A 19,257-nucleotide genomic window follows, 5' to 3' on the forward strand; every position below is an offset into this window, starting at 1 on the left:
AGTATTTTTATAATCTGCAATTAGAAAAATGTAGATTTAAAAAAAAATAAAAATTTAGAAAAAAAATTTTTCCAAAAATTTCACTTTTCCAAAAAAAAAAAAAAAAAAAAAAAATATCTAACTTTTGTTGTCTACAAAACAACCATAAGCACTATCATTGCGGTTTTGTTTGAAATTTCTGGTTCAGTCTTATTGAAATCTAAGATTTTCTAAAAACAGTTACTTGACTTCCCCGCCAATTTAGGTTTTTTTAAACTTTTAAAAATCCATAAATACTAAATAATTTTTGGGAAATTTTTTTGCTGATTATGAAAATTATAAATTAAAACAATAATTTGCAAACAAAAAAAATTTTTTTTTTTAGATTTTTTTTCAAAATATTTTTTTTAAAAAATTTTATAAAAAATAAAAATTTTGTTTTTGTTTAAAATCATTGAGCTATTACTAAAATTTAAAGCCAACAAAATTTTTTCTTTTCCCAATATATATATTTTTTTTTTTTAATTAATTTTTTACAAAAAATATTTTTTTTTTACAAAAACATGATTAAAATTTCTACAAACAATATTATTGAAGTTTTGTTTGAAATTTTTATTTCAATCTTGTTTATATCTAAGATTTTTTAAAAATAGTTGCTTGACTTCCCCGCCAATTTTAGATTTTCTTCAAAATTAAAAAAATCATAAACTGAGTTCTAAATTAAATTTATGATTTTTTTTTTTGTAATTATGAATAACATAAATAAATACAAAAATTGACAATAAAAAAATAAGCAAACAATTTAAATATGTATAAAATAAATTTAAAATTCAATATTTAATAAAGTAATTTATTCCTTTGTAAGAAATTTGTATGAAAATGTTTTTATTTCCATTGTTTTGCTTTCGTTTTTTTTTTTTGTTATTAACAAATATTTTCATTTATGAAGAATTTGTTTTGAGTCATAAATATTTTTTGTTTGAACAAAAAATACAAAACAAAACAGTCAAAATGCGGTAGAAATTAATTAATTTATGACTATACATTGTTAAGCAAATGAAGTAAGAAAAGCGAAAGTGTTAATCTTTAAAAAAATATAAATAAAGAGAACTATTTAAGGGACTTTATTCATATATTTAAGAGAAAAAATTTTATTTTTTTTTATTTTTAAAACAATTTTTTATTAATTTCTTTAATTTTTTTTTTTTTTTTGTATTTCCAGCTTGGGACATTGGCAATTCAGTGCAAGACGCCTTTGTTATAGCAGTTGAGGAGCATGCCAGAGAACGTTTGCAACGTTTAGCGGCCTTAAATCGTGTAACACCGGTGGACATAACACAACTATCGAAAAAGGTAAAAAAAACGTTATACAAATTCTTAAAGAAATTATAATTATAAAAATAGTTGCTCAAACCACAAGATTGTTTTCTAACAATCCAAAGTTATTTGTTTGAAATCTACAGCTATTTAGCCACTGTATTCTTCTAATTGCTGAATTTGTATAGACCATAAAACAATTGACCACTACATTGTAGCCGAATACAGTTATTAACTGCGAACATGATTTCACATGCATGAAAATTATCATCAGAACAGCAACAAACCTACATAAACCACACCCCAGCACCCCCCACACACTCATTAAAGCAACAAAAACATAACAAATATGGTGGGGAGCATAACAAAATAATTATAAAGAGCGCGAGTGTAACTTGTGTGGGTGGTTGGTTGGTTGGTTGGTGGGGAGCTCAAAACCATAACAATAAGAGTGCGTACATACATGTGTTGTTGTTGTTATATGTAAAATGCATGCGAGTAAGAGAATCGTTCGTTCGTTCTAGGTGCATTCGGTTAATGTAAAATTATAACGAAACATTTGTATGTTTGGCAAAATAAGTGCAGTAGTATTCTCATATTTAAGTAATTTTCTGAGTGTTTGTAGGTGTATAGAGTTATTAATACAGGGGGGCTTTTTAATTGTGAACTACACTCAAGGAAATTATCCAATTTAAAAATTGATTTTTTCTTAGATTTTACTAAAAGTTCGAAATAGGAAAACTTCAAAAAATTAAAGAGATTTTGTAATCTGGAAAATTTTTCGAATTTTAGAACTTCAAAAAAACTTGTTATATTCACCCCTATCGCGAATCAATAGTTCACATGAAATGTGTTCCCTTTTCCCATTCCCAAATTTTTGAATTTTGAGTTTTCGTTTATTGATTAGCAAAAAAAAAAAAAAAATTAAAAAAAATTATTTGGGAAAAAAAAATTTAAAAATTTTTTTTTTAATAAAACATGATTTTCATTTTTATAAAACAACCATAAGCAATATTAATGGAGTTTTGATTGAAATTTCCGCTTTAAACTTATTCAAATATAAGACTATGTAAAAATAGTTAATTAACTTCCCCACCAATTTATGTTTTTTCTTAGCTTTAAAAATCTATATCTATAATCTTGAATACTAAAACAAATTTTTTAAATTTTTTTTTAATTTATGAATAGTGTTAAGCAGTTTTATAATCTGCAATCAAAAAATGTAGATTTAAAAAAAAAAAAATTTCGAAAAAAAAAATAATTTTCATAAAAACTTTATTTTCCAAAAAAAAATTTAAAAATATGTTTTAAGTGTTTTCAAACTGTCTCAAATTGAAATTTCTTTGTAGATTAATAATATTTAGTCCCTAAATAATATATTTCCACTTACAAACAATTTTCAAACTTAGGATCAAATTTTATAAAAAATTTTGAAAATTTTAAAAATGGAAATTAAATTTAAAAATCGAAAATTTCCATTTACAAACAATTTTCAAACTAAGTATCAAATTTTTGAATTTAATTTTGAGTTTTCGTTTATTTATTAGCAAAAAAAAAAAAAAAAAAACTTAAAAAAAAATATTTGCACAAAATAAAATTGCGAAAAATTTAAAATTTTTTTTTTAATAAAACATGATTTTAATTTCTGTAAAACAACTATAAACAATATTAATGGAGTTTTGTTTGAAATTTCCGCTTTAAACATATTCAGATCTAAGATTATGTAAAAATTGTTAATTGACTTCCCCACCAATTTAGGTATTTTCTTAGCTTTAAAAATCTATAACTTGAATACTAAAACAATTTTTTTAACATTTTTTTTAATTTATGAATAGTATTAAGGAGTTTTATAATCTGCAATTAAAAAATTTAGATTTAAAAAAAAATAAAAAAATTTCGAAAAAAAAAATTTTCATAAAAAATTTATTTTCCAAAAAAAATTTTAAATAAAAACTTGTTATAATCTATATAAAAAAACATTTTTTTAAGTGTTTTCAAAATGTCTATATAATAATAATTAGGATAAAATCTTCGTTTATAAAAAATTTTGGAAATTTAAAAAATCGAAATTAAAAAAATCCTTGAATTATTTTGAAAACTCAACAAATCATTGCAGATTCATAAACTTTAGACTTTCAATAATATTTTTCTGGCTTCAATAAAAATTTCTCTAGGTGTAATTTAAATTACATTTTTTTAATGCTTGTGTTCCGAAAGCAAGCAACTTTTATTTAAATACGTTTGTTTTTTTTTTGCCACTTTTTGCTGCCTGAATCAATGAACACTAAAGTGAATGAATGACTGAATGAGTGAATGTACAAACGTACGCGAGAGTGCAATTTCTGTCTGAAACTATTTTATTTATTATTTGTAATTTAAAGTAGATGCCGATAATTAATGAGTTTAAACAATAGCATGTGCTTAAATAATTAATTATTTTTTTTTCATTTTTTTTCTCTGCTGTTGCTTTTTTGTTAATCTTTTACAATTTTATTAAAATATTTTGCTGTATTGTTTGTTTGCAAATTGTGATAGTAAAAGGAATTTTTAATTAAGTTGTATTAATGGAAAATCATTTAATAGAGAAAAATTCAATAATTTTACAGAAAATATTCATAGTTCGAAATCAACAATTAGGTTCCTAGCCATGGATGTATAATAGTACCAGAATTTACTGCCCTCAATTCAAATAAATAGTAGTAAAAATTCCTAGAATTTCTTTACTAATTATTGAATTCATTTAAGGGGGTTTTTGAGTTGGTCTGACAGATCCGTTAATTTAATGTCAAAATATTTATTTATGGGAATTTTTGCTTATATTCAACCAAAAGTTTAAAAAAACTGAATTTTTAATATGTAATCAATGTATGAAAGAAACTTAACTCACCGCAAGCCACCAAACCACATGTATGAGTATGAGCACAGCTGCTTGAAAATGCGGAAATTGTCCATTACACAGGACAAACAACACATTGGGAAACATATTTATTGTAATCATCACCATTTTTTGTTATTGTTGGTTTAAGGATGATAATGGTTTCACAAAATCAGTGAAAAGAAAAAGCTGTAAAATTGAAAAATCAAATAAATATGTCAAAGTTTTTCAAGTTTTCAGGGATTTTCTAAATTCGAACATAGAAATTTAGAAAAAAATTGAAAAATTTACAATTCGAAATTAATTTCGAAAATTCGAACTTAAGTTCGAAAATTTTTTTAATATAGAAAAATACTATTTAGAGCCTAAGGATTAAAAATATACAAAAATGTTCTGAATTTTCTTAATATTTCTAGGATTTTCGAATTTCGAACATAGAAATGTTCATAAAAATAGAAAATGATGAAGTTTTTTTTAGAATAATTAAAACAAGTAATAAAAATATGATGTTTTTGACAATGTTCGAAAATTCGAAATTAATTTCGAAAATTCGAACTTAATTTCGAATTTTTTTTTAAAGTGCCAAAATACTATTTAGAGCCTAAAGATTATGAATCTACAAAAAATTTTTAAATTTTCCAAATATTTCCAGGATTTTCAAATTTCGAACATAGAAAATTTTCCAAAAAAATAAAAAATATTGAAATTTTTTCATACAGTTTTTAACAACGATTGAAAATATCCACTTTTCAAAAATTCGAAATTAATTTCGAAAATTCGAACTTAATTTCGAAAATTTTTTTAATATAGAAAAATACTATTTAGAGCCTAAGGAATAAGAATATACAAAAAATTTCTGAATTTTCTTAATATTTCTAGAATTTTCGAATTTCGAACATAGAAAATTTTAAAAAAAATAAAAAATATTGAAATTATTTCATACAGTTTTTAACAACGATTGAAAATGTCCACTTTTCAAAAATTCGAAATTAATTTCGAAAATTTTTTTAATTTTAATTTAGAGAAATTTTCCTTCTCTTGACAATTTACTACTTTAAAATTCCCATATTTTAATGAATTTTTCTACCACTTCCTACTCAGTTTTTTTTTTCTTCATTGCTATTTGTTAAACTTTATTTTCATTTAACTGCTGTTCCGGATTAAAACATCTGTTGTTGTTTTTATTTACAATGAAAAAAAAAAAACAATGACTTTATTTCTGCATAATTTTTTTCATTCCTCTCAATTAGATAGCGTTTTGTTGTTTTTTTTCTTTATTTTCATATACAAAATCTTTATGATGGTGATTTATCTCTTATGAACAAAAAAAATTCACGTTTGTCTTTTGATTTCTGGTGTCTTTTTTTGCTTACCCCTCCTCCTCTCCCTGGTTTTTGCACCAGGTAGAAAGAAGTTTGTTGTTTCTGTTGCAGATCTTAAATTTGCATAATTTAATAATGCATATTTTTGTTTCAGCTTTTGTTATTATTGCTGTTGTCGGTCGTCGTTGTTGTTATTCTCTTGTATTTTAAGATTAAATTATTTGCATTGAATTTATGCATACAAAATTTGCTTAAATTTTGGGTGTGTATTTGTGTAAATGTAAATTTTAAAGTTGTTTTAGCCTTAACAGCAAAAAAATCAATTCAAATTATAGTGATTTATAAATGCGTTGGGCATAAAATTATAAAGAAAAAATTCTGATTTTTTTATTCGAAATTCCATATATTCTTTATAGGTTTTAAATAATAACATATTCCAAAAATAAAAATTTTTCTATTTTTATGAACATTTTTATGTTCGAAATTCCAAAATCCTGGAAAATATTAAGAAAATCCAAAAAAATCTTAATTATTTGCAATACTAAGGCTCTGAATAATATTTTGACAATTTCAAAATTTTTTCGAACTTATGTTCGAATTTTCGAAATTAATTTCGAATTTTCGAACATGGCCAAAAACTTGATATTTTTAATCCTTGCTTAAAATTGTATTAAAAAACTTCAATATTTTTGAATTTTTTTCAAAATTTCTATGTTCGAAAATCTAAGAAATTTTTAAGAAAATCTTAAAAAAAAAATTAGATTCATATTCTTCAGGCTCCAAATAGTATTTTTCCACATTCAAAAAATTTTCGAACTTAAGTTCGAATTTTCGAAATTAATTTCGAATTTTCGAACATGGCCAAAAACTTGATATTTTTAATCCTTGATTAAAATTGTATTAAAAAACTTGAATATTTTTTAATTTTTTTCAAAATTTCTATGTTCGAAATTCGAATATTGATTAAATTAAATAAAGTTTTAAAATTTTTCAATATTTTTTTTTCGCTTTAACCCACTTTTTATTGTTTTTCTTTTGAGTTTTGCTAATGTTTTTGTTTTTTTTATTTCCCTTTATTTAATTGTTTGAGGTTTTCCTCTAACACTTAATCAAATGAGGGAAATAATCAATTGTGTTTTTTACACATATTAATGTTTTGCTAGTCGATATCCTGCTGTTATTATTTGTGTGTTTTGTGGCGGAAAAATTCACACACACACACACTTTAGACTCGTTGAAATTAATTTCGAAAAACAAGGCCACTGTAAATGAATTACAACAGGGAATTTAATAAATATTAAAACATTAAATGAACCGCAAAATTTCTTAATTATTTTAAGAAAATTTCTCTTCTCTCTTTTTTGCAGTTACAACAAACCAAAGGCGGTGCTGCATCTACACAAAAACAAGATTTAAGTTTCCTAAACGAAGCCTCCCCCATCTATGTGACCTCATTCAATAGCAATCATACGGCCTGCAACAGTACGACCTTAACAACAGCATCGACCTCGGCAACAGCTGGTCTAATAAGTGCAACAACAATAACACCAACAGCAATAGCGTCAACAACGACTAATGCAAGTTCAATTAAATCGCAACAACCAACCAGTGGCATAGCTTTATTGGCCACAGCCACCGTAGCAGCAGCCACAGCTGGCAGCAAGCAGCCAACGACAAGCACCACTGCAGCAGCAGCAGCAGCCGATAGGAATGCCAACAATAATTACAGCCAAGTTGCAATACCAGGATCAGCAGGAGCAGCAGCATCAGTAGTAGCCGCCCCTACTACCTCTTCAATCTTGACAAATCATAATAGTATATTCCAAGCAACTCCCTTATCAAAATTGCCTCCCGGGTTGCAGCATAAAAAACTAACTATAGCACGTAGTTTACAGCATTTGGAAGTGAAGGAAGAGGATGATGATGACGACGATTTGGCGGCCTTAGGTGCTAATCTGTGTAATATTAATTTTATCAACTATAAAAATAAACATGCTGAAATACCGACGCCCACAGCCGCCACAGTTGTAGCCACACCATTCAGCAACACCACACACACCTCCACAGCGCCTTTATCAGCTGGCAATAGTTCCACTTTGGGTAGAAGAAAATCACAAACCAATACCATAAGTGCCACAGTGGATGTTCATCATTCGACCTCTACAACAGCAACGCCCAACGCAGCTGTAGCAGCAGCAGCAACAGCTTCCTCGTATCACGATCATATACCACCGCCTTTACAACTACCCCCGCCAAATAAAATCTATGTGGATGCCCAGACCTTAACCTCGCCCCGTTTGGCCAAGGAGCAGACCACAATACCACAACAACAACAACAGCAGCCCATTGTGCAGCAACCATTGCTACTCAACAATAATAATAACAATAATTTAAAAACATCATCACAAACCACTGCTGCAACATCACTGGCCACTGCCTCATCTTTGGCAGCTGCGGCCGCTACCGCCACCGCATTACTTCATTCCAATAATAACAGCAGCAACACTACTACACAAAAATTATCATCGATCTGTAGTAGCAGTAATTTATCAAATTCAATTGCCTCAAATGCCCAGTTAACATCAACAGCATCATTAATAACAAATACTACTACAGCAGCAGCAGCAGCTCCCACATTAGGAGTAACATCATCATCATCATTATCATTAGGTACATCACCACACATAGCTGGCATTTCGTATAATAGCCAACAAATATCAGCAACAACAACAACAAATCTTATTAGTAGCAATAATTGTGATTTATATTTAACAACCAATAATCTTCAGCAGCAACAGCAGATACAGATACAGCAGCAGCAGCAACAACCACCGAGAAGAGAGGTAATTATATAAAAAATACACAAAATCGCACAATAAACTACGCTCTAATTCAGACTATAGACTATGCTGTAGTCCAGACTATGCTATAGTCCAGACTATGCTATTGTCCAGACTATGATATAGTCCTGACTATGTTATAGTCCTGACTATGCTATAGTCCAGACTATATTATAGTCCAGACTATATTATAGTCCAGACTATGCTATAGTCCAGTCTATATTATAGTCCAGACTATGCTATAGTCCAGACTATATTATAGTCCTGACTATACTATAGTCCTGACTATACTATAGTCCTGACTATACTATAGTCCTGACTATACTATAGTCCTGACTATACTATAGTCCTGACTATACTATAGTCCTGACTATACTATAGTCCTGACTATACTATAGTCCTGACTATACTATAGTCCTGACTATACTATAGTCCTGACTATACTATAGTCCTGACTATACTATAGTCCTGACTATACTATAGTCCTGACTATACTATAGTCCTGACTATACTATAGTCCTGACTATACTATAGTCCTGACTATACTATAGTCCTGACTATACTATAGTCCTGACTATACTATAGTCCTGACTATACTATAGTCCTGACTATACTATAGTCCTGACTATACTATAGTCCTGACTATACTATAGTCCTGACTATACTATAGTCCTGACTATACTATAGTCCTGACTATACTATAGTCCTGACTATACTATAGTCCTGACTATACAATAGTCCTGACTATACTATAGTCCTGACTATATTATAGTCCCGACTATACTATAGTCCTGACTATACTATAGTCCTGACTATATTATAGTCCCGACTATACTATAGTCCTGACTATATTATAGTCCCGACTATACTATAGTCCTGACTATACTATAGTCCTGACTATACTATAGTCCTGACTATATTATAGTCCCGACTATACTATAGTCCTGACTATACTATAGTCCTGACTATATTATAGTCCCGACTATACTATAGTCCTGACTATACTATAGTCCTGACTATACTATAGTCCTGACTATACTATAGTCCAGACTATGCTATAGTCCAGACTATGCTATAGTCCAGACTATGCTATAGTCCAGACTATGCTATAGTCCTGACTATGCTATAGTCCAGACTATGCTATAGTCCTGACTATGCTATAGTCCAGACTATGCTATAGTCCTGACTATACTATAGTCCTGACTATACTATAGTCCTGACTATACTATAGTCCTGACTATACTATAGTCCTGACTATACTATAGTCCTGACTATACTATAGTCCTGACTATACTATAGTCCTGACTATACTATAGTCCTGACTATACTATAGTCCAGACTATGCTATAGTCCAGATTATGCTATAGTCCAGACTATGCTATAGTCCTGACTATGCTATAGTCCTGACTATGCTATAGTCCTGACTATGCAATAGTCCAGACTATGCTATAGTCCAGACTATGCTATAGTCCAGACTATGATATAGTCCTGACTATAAAATAGTCCTGACTATACTATAGTCCTGACTATATTATAGTCCCGACTATACTATAGTCCTGACTATACTATAGTCCTGACTATATTATAGTCCCGACTATACTATAGTCCTGACTATACTATAGTCCTGACTATACTATAGTCCTGACTATACTATAGTCCTGACTATACTATAGTCCTGACTATACTATAGTCCTGACTATACTATAGTCCTGACTATACTATAGTCCTGACTATACTATAGTCCTGACTATACTATAGTCCTGACTATACTATAGTCCTGACTATACTATAGTCCTGACTATACTATAGTCCAGACTATGCTATAGTCCAGACTATGCTATAGTCCAGACTATGCTATAGTCCAGACTATGCTATAGTCCAGACTATGCTATAGTCTTGACTATGCTGTAGTCATGACTATGCTGTAGACCTGACTATGCTATAGTCCTGACTATGCTATAGTCCAGACTATGATGTAGACCTGACTATGCTATAGTCCAGACTATGCTATAGTCCAGACTATGCTATAGTCCAGACTATGCTATAGTCCAGACTATATTATAGTCCTGACTATGCTATAGTCCAGACTATGTTATAGTCCAGATATTCTCTGTTTAAACACTTTAATTTTTTGTGTTTTCTCTTAATTCCAGTTACTAACCGACGATGATGAAGATGAAATTGATGATGTTTTACAATTAAATACCAATAATTTAACAAATAATTTAACACAATTAAGTTATAGTCCAAATAGTAGCATATCAAAAGGAGGATTTGAATTATTATTAGGCGATCAATCGTTAAGACAAGACATTAGGTAAGTTTCATAATATAAATTCAATAATTTATTAGCAAATGAATGAAAATAGAAATAGTATTAAACACTAAAAATTTCTCTTGAACTTTACCATAATTTGCTTTACATTTCTTTTGAATATTTTCAACTATAATTCTTAATCATGTTGCTGACACTATCAATAAATGTTTGTTGAGTAAAGGAAAAAATCCCACAAAAACCCAGCCATGCATCAATATGAATTTCATTATAAAAACGTACATATTTTGGTAACAAACTCCAAATGCGTTTTCTTTTTTATCTGAAACATAACAAAAGTGACATTGCACATATTGCAATTTTGCTTTCTTGCTCCCCCTCTGCGTTATATTGACCTTAACTGCAACATACTCTCTCTCTTACACAGATGTTGACACTTGAAAATGGGAGAAAAAAAAACAAAACGAAAATAGCCATACACTGGTAGGGAAGCACAATGACAAATGCAGCTTTTTGTTGTAAATAACCTGGCTTTATGGTGACAGTGATGATGTTGAGACTTTACAACGGGATGCAACTTGTCACTTTTTGTCGCTGTTAGTTGTTTTTTTTAGCTGAAAACAAAAATAAATAATTATTGTAAAAATAAGAGAGAAATGGAAAAAATCAAGTGTAAAATTGCATTGTTCGTGGGGATGGATTTATGGCATGTTGTTTGTAAAATGTATTTCTAATTTATTTCAGACAATTGGTAATGAAAACCCAAGTGTCACTTAAAGAAAATTAATGCGAAAATTTTGCAAATTTATAGTATTAAACTTTCATAAAATGTTAATGCAAAAACATAAAGAAAATAGGGAAATTTCTTTAAGGAAAATTCAGAGAAACCCGATTCACTTAGAATCGAGTGAAAAATTTCATGTTCATGAGGAAAAGTGTGAAAACTGAATGAATAATTAAATGCTGCAATAAAAATCGTACTAGTTCTTACAAATAGTTTAAAAATAAACCGGTTTCAAATAAAAAAATAACCGGTTCTTTGAGAATTGTATAAAAAATTAACCAGTTCTTTGAAAATCTAATGAAAAGTTATACGATTATTTAAGAATCGTCTGTATAATTAAAAATTCTTTAAAAATCCAATGAAAAGTTCTACGGTTCTTTTAGATTCGAATGAAAAATTAACCGGATCTTTGAGAATTTAATGAAAAATTAACCGGTTCTTTGAGAATAAATTGAAAAATTAACCGGTTCTTTAAGAATAGATGATAAAATAACCGGTTGTTTGAGAAAATAATGAAAAATGAACCGGTTCTTTGGAAATATAATGAAAAATTAACCGGTTCTTTGAGAAAATAATGAAAAATTGACCGGTTCTTAGAGAATTTAATGAAAAATGAACCGGTTCTTTGGAAATAGAATGAAAAATTAAACGGTTGTCTTGGAATATAATGAAAAATGAACCGGTTCTTTGAGAAGAAAATGAAAAATTAGCCGGTTCTTTGAGAATAAATTGAAAAATTAATCGGTTCTTTAAGAATCGAATAAAAAATTAACCGGTTCTTTTGGAATATAATGAAAAATGAAGCGGTTCTTTGAGAATATAATGAAATATTAACCGGTTCTTTTGGAATATAATGAAAACTGAACCGGTTCTTTAAGAATAAATTGAAAAATTAATCGGTTCTTTAAGAATCGAATTAAAAATTAACCGGTTCTTTTGGAATATAATGAAAAATGAAGCGGTTCTTTGAGAATATAATGAAAAAATAGCCGGTTCTTTTGGAATACAATGAAAAAATAACCGGTTCTTTTGGAATATAATGAAAACTGAACCGGTTCTTTTAGAAGAAAATGAAAAATTAACCGGTTCTTTGAGAATAAATTGAAAAATTAATCGGTTCTTTAAGAATCGAATTAAAAATTAACCGGTTCTTTGAGAATATAATGGAAAATGTACCGGTTCTTTGAGAAAATAATGAAAAATTAACCGGTTCATTGAAAATATAGTGAAAAATTGAGCGGTTCTTTTGGAACATAACGAAAAATGAGCCGGTTCTTTTAGAATATAATGAAAAATTAACCGGTTCTTTGAAAATATAATGAAAAATTAACCGGTTCTTTGAGAATCCAATGAAAAATTAACCGGTTCTTTTGAAATATAATGAAAACTGAACCGGTTCTTTGAGAAAATAATGAAAAATTAACCGGTTCTTTGATAATCCATTGAAAAATTAACCGGTTCTTTGAGAATATAATGAAAAATTAACCGGTTCTTTAAGAATAAAATTAAAAATTAACCGGTTCTTTGAGAATCGAATAAAAAATTAACCGGTTCTTTGAGAATAGAATGAAAAATTAACCGGTTCTTTAAGAATAAAATTAAAAATTAACCGGTTCTTTGAGAATCGAATAAAAAATTAATTTGATAATTTATTGAAAAATTAACCGGTTCTTTTAGAATATAATGAAAACTGAACCGGTTCTTTGAGAAAATAATGAAAAATTAACCGGTTCTTTGATAATCCATTGAAAAATTAACCGGTTCTTTGAGAAAATAATGTAAAAATAACCGGCTCTTTGAGAATCCAATGAAAAATTAAACGGTTCTTTTGAAATATAATGAAAACTGAACCGGTTCTTTGAGAAAATAATGAAAAATTAACCGGTTCTTTGATAATCCATTGAAAAATTAACCGGTTCTTTGAGAATAGAATGAAAAATTAACCGGTTCTTTAAGAATAAAATTAAAAATTAACCGGTTCTTTGAGAATCGAATAAAAAATTAACCGGTTCTTTTGGAATATAATGAAAAATTAACCGGTTCTTTGAGAATAAAATGAAAAATTAACCGGTTCTTTGAGAATAAAATGAAAAATTAACCGGTTCTTTGAGAATTGAATGAAAAATTAACCGGTTCTTTTAGAATATAACGAAAAATAAACCGGTTCTTTTAGAAACTAATGAAAAATCAATCGGTTCTTTTAGAATCCAATGAAAAATGAACCCGATTTTATCGAATCGAATGAAAAATGTTGAAATTGTTTACAAATATAATCAAAAATTAAGCTGGTCTTTCAGAATCTAATATAAAAATAATCGATTCTTTTAAAAACAAATGAATAATGAACCCGTTCATTTACAATATAAAGAAAAATGACCCAGATCTTTTGGAATCGAATGAAAAATATGAATTTGTATGTGCTATAGAATGAAACTAAAGCTCTTATTTATTGCTTAATTATTTAGAACAACATTTGTTTATTTCTGTTTACACCACAACCTATATTTTTGTATAAATAAATGCTTAAATTTAATCCTTTATTTGCCTAACAAATTTAACAGTGGGGTTTTCCCTTCATTAAACAAGTTGCTCTAAAGTGTGTGTTGCTAGGAATGGCAATAAATTTCATTTGTTTTTCTATTAAATACATTTATGAGGTCGCAAGTAAATATTTGTAATTAATAAAATGTGTGAGTTTTTATGAAAACTACCCAAAAATTAAAAAAAAATTTCCCAAATTTTTCAGGCTGCACTTTTAGTTTGTTTGATTATTTATGTGTTGTTGTTGTTGTATTGTAGTAAAACCACACAATACTAATAATTGCCGTTTTAATATTTTATTAAATTGAAAACAAACACATGAGCTCTTTTAAACCTTTTTTCTCTCTGTCTCTTTTTTTATTTATTTTTATTATTGTTATTGTTTTGTAGCAAAAACACACGCACAAACTAAATGTAGTTGGCACGAATGAGGATTTTCCCGAACACCGAATGAGCAACAACAAAAGCAATTTATATACCAAAATAAACAATAACAAAAATAATAATAATAACAATAATTTCGACACTGTCATAAAAAAACCCACCTTCAACATGGCGCTGACAAGGAGTGTGAGTTGTTTTTGTTGGTTGCTTTTTCATGGGTCACTCACTGTTTTATTTGCTGGGAAATCCTTTACTGTATTATCGTTCGTGTTTTCCTCATTTTATTGCAATTCAAGTGTGAAATTGGGAAATTTTTCAAACACCATCCAGTAAATGAGCAAAAATTATAATTTTCATACAAATTGTGGGCAGATTTTTACCGTGAAATTGCACAAATTCACATGTTCTGGCCATGTGTAAAATGTCAATGGGAAATATTTGAGATATGTGGAATTTTTTTAATTTTTTTCGTAAACAGTAGGAAGTTAAGGCAATATTTCATGATAAATTTAACAAAACCTTAGGGGCTAACTAACATATGGCAGGGCAAGTGTTTTGGGAATGTGAAAAATTCAAAGAGACATTTTTCATCCAAAGAACGGTGAAAAAGAACCGGTTTGTTTTTCATTCGATTCTCAAAATAACTGGTTAATTTTTCATTATATTCTAAAATAACCGGTTAATTTTTTATTCGATTCTCAAAGAACCGGTTAATTTTTCATTTTATTCTCAAAGAACCGGTTAATTTTTCAATGGATTCTCAAAGAACCGGTTAATTTTTTCATTATTTTCTCAAAGGACCGGTTCAGTTTTCATTATATTTCAAAAGAACCGGTTAATTTTTCATTATATTCTCAAAGAACCGTTTCATTTTTCATTATATTCCAAAAGAACCGGTTCAATTTTCTTTATATTCCAAAAGAATCGCTTCATTTTTCATTATATTCCAAAACAACCGGTTAATTTTTTATTCGATTCTTAAAGAACCGATTAATTTTTCAATTTATTCTCAAAGAACCGGTTAATTTTTCATTTTATTCTCAAATAACCGGTTAATTTTTCAATGGTTTCTCAAAGAACCGGTTAATTTTTCATTATTTTCTCAAAGAACCGGTTCAGTTTTTATTATATTTCAAAAGAAACGGTTAATTTTTCATTATATTCTCAAAGAACCGGTTAATTTTTCTCAAAGAACCGGTTAATATTTTCAAAGAACCGGTTAATTTTTCATTTTGTTCTCAAAGAACCGGTTAATTTTTCATTATTTTCTCAAAGAACCGCTTCATTTTTCATTATATTCCAAAAGAACCGCTTAATTTTTTATTCGATTCTCAAAGAACCGGTTCATTTTTCATTATTTTCTTAAAGAACCGGTTAATTTTTTATTCGATTCTCAAAGAACCGGTTAATTTTTCATTTTATTCTCAAAGAACCGGTTAATTTTTCATTATATTCCAAAAGAACCGATAAATTTTTCATTATATTCCAAAAGAACCGATAAATTTTTCATCCTATTCTCAAAGAACCAGTTCATTTTTCATTTTATTCTCAAAGAACCGGTTCAGTTTTCATTATATTCCAAAAGAACCGGTTAATTTTCATTCGATTCTCAAAGAAATGGTTATTTTTCCATCATTTTCTCAAAGAACCGTTTCATTTTTCATTTTGTTCTCAAAGAACCGTTTCATATTTCATTATATTCTCAAAGAACCGCTTAATTTTTTTTTCGATTCTCAAAGAACCGGTTAATTTTTCAATTTATTCTCAAAGAACCGGTTCAGTTTTTATTATATTCCAAATGAACCGGTTAATTTTTCATTATATTCCAAAAGAACCGGTTAATTTTTTATTCGATTCTTAAAGAACCAGTTAATTTTTCATTATATTTTCAAAGAACCGGTTAATTTTTCATTTTGTTCTCAAAGAACCGGTTCAGTTTTCATTATATTCCAAAAGAACCGGTTAATTTTTCATTATATTCTCAAAGAACCGCTTCATTTTTCATTATATTCCAAAAGAACCGGTTCATTTTTCATTCGATTCTCAAAGAACCGGTTAATTTTTCATTATATTCCAAAAGAACCGGTTAATTTTTTATTCGATTCTTAAAGAACCAGTTAATTTTTCATTATATTTTCAAAGAACCGGTTAATTTTTCATTTTGTTCTCAAAGAACCGGTTCAGTTTTCATTATATTCCAAAAGAACTGGTTAATTTTTCATTATATTCTCAAAGAACCGCTTCATTTTTCATTATATTCCAAAAGAACCGGTTAATTTTTCATTATTTTCTCAGAGAACCGGTTAATTTTTCATTTTATTCTCAAGAACCGGTTCAGTTTTCATTATATTCCAAAAGAACCGGTTAATTTTTCATTATATTCCAAAAGAACCGGTTAATTTTTCATTTTGTTTTCAAAGAACCGGTTCAGTTTTCATTATATTCTAAAAGAACCGGTTAATTTTTCATTATATTCTCAAAGAACCGTTTAATTTTTCATTACATTCCAAAAGAACCGGTTAATTTTTTATTCGATTCTTAAAGAACCGATTAATTTTTCAATTTATTCTCAGAGAAGCGGTTAATTTTTCATTTTGTTCTCAAAGAACCGGTTAATTTTTCATTATATTCTCAAAGAACCGTTTAATTTTTCATTATTTTCTCAAAGAACCGGTTCAGTTTTCATTATATTTCAAAAGAACCGGTTAATTTTTCATTATATTTCAAAAGAACCGGTTAATTTTTTATTCGATTCTTAAAGAACCGGTTAATTTTTCATTATATTTTTAAAGAACCGGTAAATTTTTCGTTTTATTCTCAAAGAGCCGGTTCAGTTTTCATTATATTCCAAAAGAACCGGTTAATTTTTCATTATATTCTCAAAGAACCGCTTCATTTTTCATTATATTCCAAAAGAACCGTTTAATATTTTATTCGATTCTTAAGGAACCGGTTAATTTTCATTATATTTTCAAAGAACCGGTTAATTTTTTATTTTGTTCTCAAAGAACCGGTTAATTTTTCATTATATTCCAAAAGAACCGGTTAATTTTTCATTATATTCCAAAAGAACCGGTTCATTTTTAATTTTATTATCAAAGAACCGGTTGATTTTTCATTCAATTCTCAAAGAATTGATTAATTTTTCATTTGATTCTGAAAGAACCGGTTAATTTTTCATTCTATTCTCAAAGATCCGGTTCATTTTTAAATGAACCATTTTAAGCTCTTACTTGTCTCTATGTATTTATTTTTTAATTTGACTTTCCATTGGTCTCTTTATTGCCTCTTTCACAGCCATTTTTTAACCTCTTCTTTAACTGTTTTTACAACTTTTAATTTATGACAGTTTTTTTTATCCTGTCTTCCATAATTGTCATTTACAATATTAACAAATTCTTTTATGACTGTTTTGTTTTCTTTTTTTTTTTTGTTTGTCAACCTCCTTTATTAACAAAAAAGAAAATAACATTTTGTTGGTACTTTTTTAAGTTATTAAACAAAAAAATTATAATTCACAATGGCTGTTGTATAAATAAATGTTACCTTTTTTAAAAGCGCCTTAAGTTATGCCATAAATATTGTAAAGAGTTTAACATTAAAATACAAAGACAGTGAGGTTAAATAGTAGTAAATGTAGATAGATACATTTTGAAAGAAACAAAAAAACTTAAAAAGTAAAAGGCCAACTTTATTTTATTATTACAACAAAATAAATAAAATTCTAAAAGTGTATTTTAAAACCTTTTAAGCAAATTTTAAATGATACAATGAAAATTGTTTAATTTTTTCAGGATTTAGTTGCTATTGTATTTTAAAGGCCATTAATCTGAATCCCTTTTTTTATCCTGCACACACATTTAAACACTCTTACAGTTTTTGTGTGTTTCTCCACTAATTACCTGTCTTAGTCATGTGTGTACTTGCTCATGCAAGTAAGTACCTGTCTGTCTGTCTGTTCCTTTAGATGTTTCTTTCTGTTTTTTTTAAAGAAGACTTAGACAAAAATTACTGTCACTTCTAAAAAGTAATTAAATTGAAATTAACTTTTGACATTACGCACGTATAATTACCAACCAACCAACCACTCATATCATGAGGTTTGATTTTTGTCATTTTTTTTTAAAAAAGAGAGAGGAGAACAACAGAGTCAAATTATGTAGTTCTAAGGAATTCTTTTTTAAATAGGTTTTAAAAGGGAAAAAAATCATTTTGAAAACTGGAAAAATTAAGCTAATTGAACAAGAATCAAATTAAAATGGAAACGAAAAACTGCTTAACTGCTTAATTTTCATTACAAATTTGAACTAATTCATTTTGTAGTCGGATTTTAATACTATCGATTAAATTTTTAATTGACTAGTAATGAATTGGATAAATTTTCATTCTATTTCAACAGTATTAACTTGAATCAATATTAACCGTTTCAATTATTTATTCGAATCTTTTTGAATCTAATAAATTTTTGTTCGATTCAAAAATAACCGGTTGAATTAGAATTACCGGTTCTTGAGAATATAATGAAAAATTAGCGGGTTCTTTTGGAATATAATGAAAACTGAACCGGTTCTTTGAGAACAAAATGAAAAATTAACCGGTTTTTTGGAATCGAATAAAAAATTAACCGTTGCATTGAGAATAGAATGAAAAATTAACCGGTTTTTAGAATAAAATGAAATATGAGCCGGTTCTTTTAGAGTCATGGGTTGGTTCTTTGAAAATGCCATGAATAATGATCCGGTTCTTTGGGAATTGAACGAAAAAATAACCGATTCTTGTAAAAATAAAATAAAACTGTTTTTAGAGAATCGGTCAGCCAATGAAGCGGTTCTTTGAGAATCGAATTAAAAGCGAACCGGTTTATTTAGAATTAAATGAAACAGCAACCAGTTCTTTGAGAATAGAATTAAAAAGTAACCGGTTCATTGAGAATCGAATGA

At 28.0% G+C, this 19,257-nt stretch overlaps 1 protein-coding gene across 2 annotated transcripts in view; it reads left to right on the forward strand.

The window, feature by feature from the left end:
- The window catches only part of sdt (stardust), a 211,127-nt gene that overhangs the window by 103,154 nt on the left and 88,716 nt on the right, over positions 1-19,257 (forward strand). For both annotated transcript variants that reach the window (XM_065510195.1, XM_065510196.1), the window contains exons 4-6: positions 1,202-1,332; positions 6,861-8,336; positions 10,487-10,650. In XM_065510195.1, coding sequence (XP_065366267.1) covers positions 1,202-1,332; positions 6,861-8,336; positions 10,487-10,650 — 1,771 coding nt within the window. The remainder of the gene's footprint in view (positions 1-1,201; positions 1,333-6,860; positions 8,337-10,486; positions 10,651-19,257) is intronic.

This window comes from Calliphora vicina, chromosome 4 (genome assembly GCF_958450345.1).
Source record: "Calliphora vicina chromosome 4, idCalVici1.1, whole genome shotgun sequence".
In the NCBI taxonomy this organism is placed as follows: Eukaryota; Metazoa; Arthropoda; class Insecta; order Diptera; family Calliphoridae; genus Calliphora; species Calliphora vicina.